Below are 11,056 nucleotides of genomic sequence, written 5' to 3' on the forward strand. Positions count from 1 at the left end.
AGAAACTGGAATGAATGCTCAATAAACAGGTTGTCTGGAAGAGGCCTTTAACAGTCATAGAGAGCTGAAGGTTGTTGTTGTTTTTTAAGAGAATAGGGTAACTTTCACAAATCTAGCCAATGGTTCCTGTCTGACCTCTGGTGGTGGTAATTATGGACTGAAGTTTTATCCACACTTCCATTTGTGCTTTGTTTTCTTCCTCTTGTCAAGCTGCAGATTAGTTTTGTCCTGGGCCATCCACAAGGTCCTCATGCCACACCTTAGTTTTCAGGAGGCATTCCTGAAAACATGGGATACTCTGTCCATCACTTCCGTTTTTCTTCCTTCTTGCCCTACCTTTTCTCTGCTCCCTCTGCTCCCTCACACAACTGTGGAGCTGCACATGTCCTCCTTTTCTCTTGCTCTTTTTTTGGGGTTCTTGTGGTCCATTGTGTTCCTGCACATAAGCACGCAATGTCATGTTGTCGCTTCTCCAGACCCGCCTCCCCCCCAAGGTCAAACAGGCACAGGTTAAAAACAGGCCGTGATTTAATTGCCATTAAAGGAAGACCATCCACACAGCCCAGAATGTAGAATTTTTGAGGTGGCAGGGGCATGAGCTGCTAACCGCCCCAATTTAAACACAGGAGTCTTCCAAAAACCCATCCCAAACCTCCAAATTCCCATGGAGATCAGCAAATGGTAACGGGGGCAGGACTGTGAAACCTGGAAGCCCCTAGTCATGGGTGGTGGATACAGATTCAGTTTCTCCAACTCAAGGATTGACGCAGTTGAGCAGCTCGGCAGCTATATTCATGACTGAACAATCCTATTTAGGATCCACTCTCCTCATCCTGTGATGCGGGTGGTGCTGTGGGTTAAACCACAGTGCCTAGGACTTGCCGATCAGAAGGTCAGCTGCTTGAATCCCTGTGACGGGGTGAGCTCCCATTGCTCAGTCCCAGCTCCTGCCAACCTATCATTTCAAACCACGTCAAAGTGCAAGTAGATAAATAGGTACCGCTCTGGCGGGAAGGTAAACAGCATTTCTGTGTGCTGCTCTGGTTCGCCAGAAGCAACTTAGTCATGCTGGCCAGATGACCCGGACATTGTACACTGGCTCCCTCGGCCAATAAAGCGAGATGAGCAACCTAGCAGTTCGAAAGCACGTCAAAGTGCAAGTAGATAAATAGGTACCGCTCCAGCGAGAAGATAAACGGCATTTCCGTGTGCTGCTCTGGTTTACCAGAAGCAGCTTAATCATGCTGGCCACATGACCCGGAGGCCAATAAAGCGAGATGAGCACCGCAACCCCAGAGTCGGTCACGACTGGACCTAACGGTCAGGGGTCCTTTACCTTTACTCCGCACCCTGAAAAGGGGGAGGGGCTAGAAAAGGTGCCCTAAACATAGTCTGCCTCCCTTTTCCCCTGACTGGATTACCACGCCCAGTGGGGCCATCACCCAGCGGTCGTAAAAGACTATTGAACTTTGGAACATGGAATATATAAACATTGACAACTGGGAAACACTGGCCTGCGAGTGCTCCAGTTGGAGAACAGCCTTTACCAAAGGTGTCATGGGCTTTGAAGACGCTCGAACTCCGGATGAAAGGGAGAAACGTGCTAAGAGAAAGGCAGGCATGGCAAACCCTCGCCGTGATCAGCTCCCACCTGGACACTTATGTCCCCACTGCGGAAGGACATGTGGATCCAGAATTGGTCTCCACAGTCACTTACAGACTCACTGTTAAGACCATGTTCATGGAAGACAATCTTACTAAGCTACAAGTGATGAGGAGAAGAAGAAGAAGAAGAAGAAGAAGAAGAACCCACCAAGGAAGGGGGGCAATTTGTATGGTGTAAGTTCCCCAGTTATTCCCAAATTTTGCATTGTGGTCACACAGCTGACACACATTGGCATTGGAAAGGAAAACTGCTTATGCTCGCATATGTTAGTTGTTTGCAGTCAGGGGCGCCGACTTATAAAAAATATTGGGGGGGGCGGGGGCCCATACCGACTTATAAAAAACATTGGGGGCGCCCAAGACCTCCAAACCGCTGCTGCTGGGGGAACGAAAGGGGCGAGCCCCGGGCTGCCCCGACCTTAAGTGAACCTGTGAGGGCCCGCCCTTTGCTGCAGCTGATTGGCTGCCACCGTGGGCGGTGAATATTAATGAGCTAGGGGGAATCCCCGCTTCTCGCGGGGCTGACGCCAGCCCCGCGAGATTGTTGATAGGTCGAGAGCCCGCAACCCCACCCCCTCTCTAGATCGGGAGTGGCTTTGTTTTAACTCATTACTGAATGTATTTTAAAAGGTAACTATCGTCAAACAAGGAAAATAAAAAATACCAACATAATTTTGTGATTTTACAAAGCATAATATAACTAATAATTTTCTTAAATTATTGGGGGGGCAGAGCCCCCCCAAACGAATTTTTGAGGGGGCTCGGGCCCCCTCAGGCCCCATGGAGTCGGCGCCTATGTTTGCAGTTCACCTTTCAGAACTGGTTGTGTAGTACCTGTTCTGCAACAGATGTGCTGCTATTTTGGCGAAATCTCCAATTGAAATACAGCAATAGAAAATAATATAGACTACACTCTTCCACACTGGAATAACAATTTCCATATACAATTTGAACCATATACATTTATTTCTTCTGCAAGTGTAATTGTATGACTTTTTCATTTATAGTTTCAAAAGAGAGAGACAGACAGACGGACAGACAGACAGACAGACAGACAGACAGAGACAGTGGCAGAGGCAGAGGCAGAGGCAGATAGACAGAGAGAGATAAATGAGTCCTGGACCTCCATGAGGAAAGCTTCCTATTTAAAGTTATACTACGGAGTGTTCTGCCTCTCCTGGCGAAGGGATTGGATGAAGTTGGAAAACACAGATTTATTGGATTTAGAAGGGTATAGAATGAAAAATAAAATTGTTGGAAATGTAATGTCAAAGAGGGAGACTTTTACCATATGTGGTGGACATGTGATGAAGTTAAATTATTTTGGGGAAATATTTATAATGAGTTAAAAAAATGTTTAGATATACCTTCCCAAAAGATCCTGAAGCTTTTTTTGCTAGGTATGACAGGAGAGTAAATATTAAGAGTTGATTATTTATGTATGCCACTACGGCAGCAAGAATTTTGTTAGCCCAAAAATGGAAACAGCAAGAAGTACCGACGGATGAAGATTGGCAGACGAAGATGATGGAATTTGCAGAACTGGCAAAGCTGATGGGAAAAATCTGACACCAGAGAGACCAAGCATTTCTGAGAGACTGGAGTAAAATTACTCAATATATAATTAGTAACTGTAAACATGTAAAGACACTTGCAGGACTGCAATGATCTATGCAGCAATTATTGGAAGAAACTTTCTATATATGCTTTAAATTTTAAACATTGTAAAACAAATGTAGAAACAAGATGATACAAATGTGTGGATCTAAGATTTGTTTTATAAAAACCAGACGATAGAACGGAGGGAAGTCGATAGCTTAGTTGAACTAAAAATTTATAAAGGGGGATATGATGTTATTATATTGTAAAAAATGGAAAACCAATAAAAAATATTTAAAGATGAAGATGAGACATCACTACCACCCTCCAGATCTCTTCTTCATGTTTGTCTTCGAAGGAACCCCTACAGGTTCCTAATTCCTCCTGCTGCTTTATGTAACATTAATGCCCCAAACTCATAAATTGGTCTCAGTCTGCTCCAGTCACTCCCTAGAAGAAAATACTAAATGTCTTACAGGCTTCTCCAGCTGTACATTGACCTAGAAGTCACCATATGCTCTGGCTAGCCTTTTCACTGCTTACATGTTGTGCATCTTGCTGTACCATACTATTGGAATTAATGATATTTCCACCTGAGATTGTGGTGTTTAATCAGTGACTGAACAGGCTACACTTGCTCCTGGGTCATTTCCCGCATCTCTTTCTGCATCAATTTCTTTATTTCTACATCTCCCTCTCATAAAGCATCAGAGTGGTGGACAGCAACATAAAAACCTTTGCAAACAACAGAGGACAATTGTTATAACAGCAGACTACTCAAGAAAAATGTAAATAACGGCATTGGCCTGTTGGCACCTTAAAGTCAAAAGCGAGCATGCCTGCTGAATGAGGGTTTCATAGAGTTCATAAAATCATACCATTGGAAGGGACCACGACGGCCATTTTGTTCAACTCCCTGCAAGGCAGGAATCTTTTACCCAATGTGGGACCCATGCTCTGCCAACTTGTTTCGAAGTATGGGACCAACAACACTAAATGCCTGGCTTCTGATAGAGGCCATGTGGCCATTTGTAACCCAGGGGACAACTAACAGAGCTCATCCAGGTCAATTCTGTGCCCAGGGCAGCTGTCTACCAGCTCCATCTGACACACAGGCTGAGACTCTACCTGCCAACAGACTGTCTTGCCAGAGTGGTGTGTGCTCTAGTAATCTCACACTTGGGCTACTGCAATGCACTTTACATGGAGCTATCTTTGAAGGTGACCTGGAAACTTCAACTAATCCAGAATGTGACAGCTAGACTGGTGACTGGGAGTGACCGTCAAGACCATATCACACCGGTCCTGAGAGACCTGCATTAGCTCCCAGTATGTTTCCGAGCACAATTCAATTGGTCTTGACCTTAAAAGCCCCAAATGGCCTTGACCCAGTATAGCTGAAGGAGCATTTCCACCCCCTATATTCTGCCCAGACACTGAGCTCTAGTGCCGAGGGCCTTCTGACAGATCCCTCACTGCGAGAAGCGAAGTTACAGGAAACCTGGCAGAAGGCCTTCTCGGTAGTGGTGCCCACCCTGTGGAATGCCCTCCCATCAGATGTCAAAGAAATAAACAACTATCTGACTTTTAGAAGACATCTGAAGGCAACCCTGTTTGGGGAAGTTTTTAACGTTTATCGTGTTTTTAATATTCTGTTGGAGCCGCCCAGAGCGGCTAGGGAAACCCAGCCAGATGGGCGGGGTATGAGTAAAAAATTATTATTGTTGTTGTTGTTGTTGTTGTTGTTGTTGTTTAAACAATCTCAGTGATCAGGATGGGATAGAAGAGCTCAGTCAGTTGTTTACATATTATTCCATCTATATCCTACCTAAGCTTCTGAGAAGCTTATTGGGTGAGGATTCAAAACGTGGTTTCCCAACTCCTAGTCAGACACTTTAACTTCTAAACCCGTGTTGCCTCTCCTTTAGACTGTAAACCTACAGGGAGCAGCAGCAGCACGTGCAATTCAAGAAAAAGAAAAGAGACAATCATCACAAGTGACCAAGCTTTCTTTTTTTAAAAAATGTTTATTAGCAGGGAAATAGAAAAATAATGAAAAAGAAGCCCGGTTCCCACTCAAATATTTTGCTTCTCTCCCAATCTTCATAAGCATGATGAGCCACCAACACCTGTGGTCTTCAGCCATTTTAGGATGAAGGGGAAACATCCTGGAAAGAAATCATTGGGAACATTACTTTCTAGCAGTTGTTTACAACACTGGAGATCTGGTTTGCAGAGAACCCTTCTTGGCCACTAATGTGAATTTTGTTGCAGAGTACGTTTCTCTCTCACTAAGTGGAAGACAGACACGGCTATAATATGTAAACTGGCTCCTTACGTAGAATCACCAGTCATTACTTGTTACTGCAGAAGCAAGGAGGAGGGTGGAAAGAGAAACTCAATGTATGGTCCAGGAAAGCCACCTTGATTTCTGGACCGAGATACATTAACTGTTCAGTGGCTTTCCCCTCTCATTGCAGTGGTGCTAATTAAAGACTGTTGTCAGAGGAGGTGGTGTTAGCTGGGGAGAGTCCTACGGGTCAGACAGAGAGACCTGGCTCTCCCCATCCCTGGTGTACATATTTGCAGCCTCTCTCTCTCTCTCTCTCTCTCTCTCTCTCTCTCTCTCTCTCTCTCTGTGTGTGTGTGTGTGTGCCTGTCTTCTCTTTTTCAGAGCTATATGGGAGACAGCAGTTGCCACTACCCAGCAAACAGATGAATGGTGAGGGGAAGGTGATGCTCAAACTGCCTCAACAGTTTGAAAAGGAAGCAGAGAGCACAAGAGAGAATATAGGGACTGGATCTACTGTATTTGCAGAAACAAAATTATTATTATTATTATTATTATTATTATTATTATTATTATTCCCTCCCATATGGCTGGGGTTTCCCAGAAAAAAAGGACATAGAGGCATGGGACTGTGCTGATGAGTGTTTGAAGGGGAGAAAGAGGTAAATTGGGGCATCAGAATTACACCCACAGTCTCAGGAATCCACAGTCCCACTTACATTCCACATTCCGGAATCTTGGATCCACACAGCGCATTGCGCAGCAGGAAAAGCAACACTTTTCCCGTCCTAGGCAAGAATAGTCATCTATGCACTCATCTGGCTGAGGGCCAGTGCATAAGCAAGGAGTTGGTGGGCAGGTTCCAGGTTTGCCTGCAATAGGAAAAGGTTGGAAATCTTTTGAATCAGCACAGTAGGTTTTGTATCTTGGTGCATTATTTAAATATTTGTGCCCCAGCTCATTGTTCAAGGCAAGTGACAAAACCATAAGCAAACTACAAAATATATTGTTGAACTACCAAAGACCGCTTTCAAATACAACCAGTGGACTAATCTTATCCAATTTAAGAGGCTTTGTAAGGACACCCAACAAGAAGAAATGGGGCTTCCTTTAAACTTCAAATATATAGTTGTGGGCCCCACCAATCTTTTAGTGGTACAAGATTCAGTGGGGCTTGCTCCCAAGTCAATGGATATAGGATTGCTGCTGGTTTTATGCCTCACCTTTTGGAGTCTTCTGACAAGCTGTGAAAGGTAGCCAAAGGGCTAGAAGTCCCACAAGGGCAAAAGTCACCAGTGTCTTCATGGCTCTTCCAGCAATCAAGCACTACTGCTCAGAACTGAGCAAGGCTGCTATTTAAGGAGTTGCAAGGCTACAGTTGAGTTGGGAAATCAGATTTGCTAATCTTCCTCTAGCATCACCTGCCTTGCAGGAAAAGTGAAAAAGAAAAGCAACAACAGAAAACTCTAAGCAATTTCTTTGCAAAGTCATCACAGACCGCATGTAGAGTGGCAACAACTGCAGGTACTGGAACCAGTGTGTGTTAACAACTCTTAATATTCCAGTATAATCTGGACAATAAAAAGCAAGCAAATCTGGAATTCGGTGGCACACTTAATGCTGACGGAGGTTCAGGAAAGACAAAAGGGTTGGGGGCGACAGAGAGAGAGAACTTGCTGGATGTTGTAGCCACAAAGTCTGCATTTGATTGCTGTAACAGAAATGGATAGAATCATAGAATCCTAGAGTTGGAAGAGACCACAAGGGCCATCGAGTCCAACCCCCTGCCAAGCAGGAAACACCATCAGAGCACTCCTGACATATGGTTGTCAAGCCTCTGCTTAAAGACCTCCAAAGAAGGAGACTCCACCACACTCCTTGGCAGCAAATTCCACTGTCGAACAGCTCTTACTGTCAGGGAGTTCTTCCTAATGTTTAGGTGGAATCTTCTTTCTTGTAGTTTGGATCCATTGCTCCGTGTCCGCTTCTCTGGAGCAGCAGAAAACAACCTTTCTCCCTCCTCTATGTGACATCCTTTTATATATTTGAACATGGCTATCATATCACCCCTTAACCTCCTCTTCTCCAGGCTAAACATGCCCAGCTCCCTTAGCCGTTCTTCATAGGGCATCGTTTCCAGGCCTTTGACCATTTTGGTTGCCCTCCTCTGGACACGTTCCAGTTTGTCAGTGTCCTTCTTGAACTGTGGTGCCCAGAACTGGACACAGTACTCCAGGTGAGGTCTGACCAGAGCAGAATACAGTGGCACTATTACTTCCCTTGATCTGATGCAGCCCAGAATTGCATTGGCTTTTTTAGCTGCCGCGTCACACTGTTGGCTCATGTCAAGTTTGTGGTCAACCAAGACTCCTAGATCCTTTTCACATGTACTGCTCTCAAGCCAGGTGTCACCCATCTTGTATTTGTGCCTCTCATTTTTTTTTGCCCAAGTGCAATACTTTACATTTCTCCCTGTTAAAATTCATCTTGTTTGTTTTGGCCCAGTTCTCTAATCTGTCAAGGTCATTTTGAAGTGTGATCCTGTCCTCTGGGGTGTTAGCCACCCCTCCCAGTTTGGTGTCATCTGCAAATTTGATCAGGATGCCCTTGAGTCCATCATCCAAGTCGTTGATAAAGATGTTGAATAAGACCGGGCCCAAGACAGAACCCTGTGGCACCCCACTAGTCACTCTTCTCCAGGATGAAGAGGAACCATTGATGAGCACCCTTTGGGATGATGCCCCCAGGAGGAGACCACCATGTTTGTGAAGTTAATGGCCAATAGGATTTAGTCATTGCTGATTGAAGCATCAGAAGGTGCCTTATAGTGAGTCAGATGACTGATTCACATAGCTCAATATGTCTGCACCAGCCTTTCTCAACCTTTGTTCCCCAGATGTTGTTGGACTACAACTCCCATCATTCCTAAGCTAGCAGTGACCAGGGATGATGGGAGTTGTGGTCCAACAACAACATGTGTGGACCCATGATTGGGAGAAGTATTCCCATAATATTCTGGGGCTGGCTGGTTGGAAACCTGAACAGGAGCATTCCAGTTACAAGGTAAGAACACATTGCACCGTTTTGTTTCAGATTCCATCTCAGAAGAACTATACCCGGGATAAAATTCTTTCAAGCCAGGACACTAAAATATAATCAAAGAAGCCAAAAGGGTCTGTCATGTGTATCTTTGCACAAACCAACTTCAGATCTTGCCATGTTGAAAAGTAGACAGCGCTACTATAGTAGGAGGAAATGAAAAAAGTCAGACACAAACCAGGGCCTTCTAATAGAGGAGTTTCTTCAATAAAGTTGGACGCATGGCTCCCTATAGAGACTTGTCATGCTCTAATGAGGTATATTAGGATATGGGTAAACAAGGGTTCATTTTAGTCACTTTTTCTTGAAAAGTATCTTGAAATCAATTTCTGGCTAATATTTTTGATGGTTATTTTGTTTAAACGGTAAAAAAAAAATAATCTAAATCTGGCTCTGTAGTTTGTTCTGCTTTTCCAGAAATCAATTTCATGTTTGTCAAATAAAGTGGGAGAGAGGAAAGCAACTCAGTACAGTGGTACCTCGGGTTAAGTACTTAATTCGTTCCGGAGGTCCGTTCTTAACCTGAAACTGTTCTTAACCTGAAGCACCTCTTTAGCTAATGGGGCCTCCTGCTGCCGCATTACTGCCGCAGCATGATTTCTGTTCTCATCCTGAAGCAAAGTTCTTAACCCAAGGTACTATTTCTGGGTTAGCAGAGTTTGTAACATGAAGCGTATGTAACCTGAAGCGACTGTAACATGAGGTACCAATGTATTGGAATTGGTTGTACTGTCCTGACTGTACTCACACAAATGGGTTTGCAGGTGGGATTTAAACTCCTCCTGGCAAATGCAGGTTGAACAGTTAAAGTGGATTTGGCATTATTGCAGGGGGAAACCGACTTTCAACAAAAATCCGACTGTTTGTAGAGAGGTAGGTGATGGAGAAATGTGCAGGAAAATTGCTTAGCAGGACCACCCTATAAGAAAGCAGAATGAATTCTCAATAAACAGGTTGTCTGGAAGAGACCTTTAACAGTCATAGAGAGCTGAAGGTTTATTTTTTGTTTTTTTAAGAGAATTGGGTAACTTTCACAAATCTAGCCAATAGTTCCTGTCTGCCCTCTGGTGGTGGTAATTATGGACTGAAGTTTTATCCACACTTCCATTTGTGCTTTGTTTTCTTCCGCTTGTCACGCTGCAGATTAGTTTTGTCCTGGGCCGTCCACAAGTTTTGTCCAGGATTCTAGGTCCTCTTGCCACAACTTACTGCTCATTATTTCAAGGAGGCATCCCTGATAACATGTGATACTCTGTCCATCACTTCTGTTTTTCTTCCTTCTTGCCCTACCCTTTCTCTGCTCCCCTGGTCATGGGGGCAGGATTGTGAAATCTGGAAGCCCCTAGTCATGAACCGGCACATGGGTAGTGGATACAGATTCAGTGGCTCCGACTCAAGGAATGAGGCAGTTGAGCAGCTCAGCAGCTATATCCATGACTGAGCAGTCCTATTTAGGATACACTCTCCTCTCCCTGAAAAGGGGGAGGGGCTAGAAAAGGTGCCCTAAACATAGTCTGCCTCCCTTTCCCCCTGACTGGATTACCACGCCCAGTGGGGCCACCACCCGGCAGTTGTAAAAGACCATTGAACTTTGGAACATGGAATATATAAACATTGACAACTGGGAAACACTGGCCTGCGAGCGCTCCAGTTGGAGAACAGCCTTTACCAAAGGTGTCATGGGCTTTGAAGACACTCAAACTCTGTACAAAAGGGAGAAACATGCTATGAGGAAGGCAGGCGGAGCAAACCCTTGCTGTGATCAACTCCCGCCCGGACACCTATGTCCCCTGCGGAAGGACGTGTGGATCCAGAATTGGTCTCCACAGTCACTTACAGACTCACTGTTAAGACCATGTTTTAAGACCACGAGTGATCAGAGACGAGGAGGAGGAGGAAGAAGAAGAAGCAGCAGCCACTGTCAAGGAAGGGGGGCAATTTGGATGGTGTACGTTCCCCAGTCATTCTCAACTTTTGCATTGTGGTCACACAGCTGACACACATTGGCACTGGAAAGGAAAACTGCTTATGCTCTCATATGTGTAGTTGTTTGCAGTTCCCATAAGAGTGCAAGAGGGGGACACATTTTTAAAATAAAAAACAATAGTGTTGGGTAGAGACCAGCGCAGCTCCAGAGACAACTGGTAAATTTTACTCAAGGCATGGGCTGAGACAGAAAGGGTGGAGATGAAGGAGGAGAAAGCAGAGCACTCGCACAATGGACCACAAGGGAAAGTGTGGAAAGCTTTTTCCATTCAAGAATCCGAAAAAGGATCAGATCAGGAGAGGAACAAATTTCTATTGGGGTTTTAAGGGGTTTTTAATTTGTTGTGATACAGTGGTTTTTCCTATTTCTGTGTCGCAATATACAGTAATACCTCCGCGAACGTCACCCCGTCGACT

At 44.7% G+C, this 11,056-nt stretch overlaps 1 protein-coding gene across 1 annotated transcript in view; it reads left to right on the forward strand.

The window, feature by feature from the left end:
* The first annotated feature begins 2,386 nt into the window (after window positions 1-2,386).
* Window positions 2,387-11,056, forward strand: part of RBPJL (recombination signal binding protein for immunoglobulin kappa J region like) — a 91,611-nt gene continuing 82,941 nt past the window's right edge. The window contains exon 1 of the mRNA XM_081867836.1: window positions 2,387-2,469. Coding sequence (XP_081723962.1) covers window positions 2,446-2,469 — 24 coding nt within the window. The 5' untranslated portion in view covers window positions 2,387-2,445. The remainder of the gene's footprint in view (window positions 2,470-11,056) is intronic.

The sequence above is a fragment of the Podarcis erhardii genome, assembly GCF_964252035.2.
Source record: "Podarcis erhardii genome assembly, chromosome: 6".
Taxonomy (NCBI): Eukaryota; Metazoa; Chordata; class Lepidosauria; order Squamata; family Lacertidae; genus Podarcis; species Podarcis erhardii.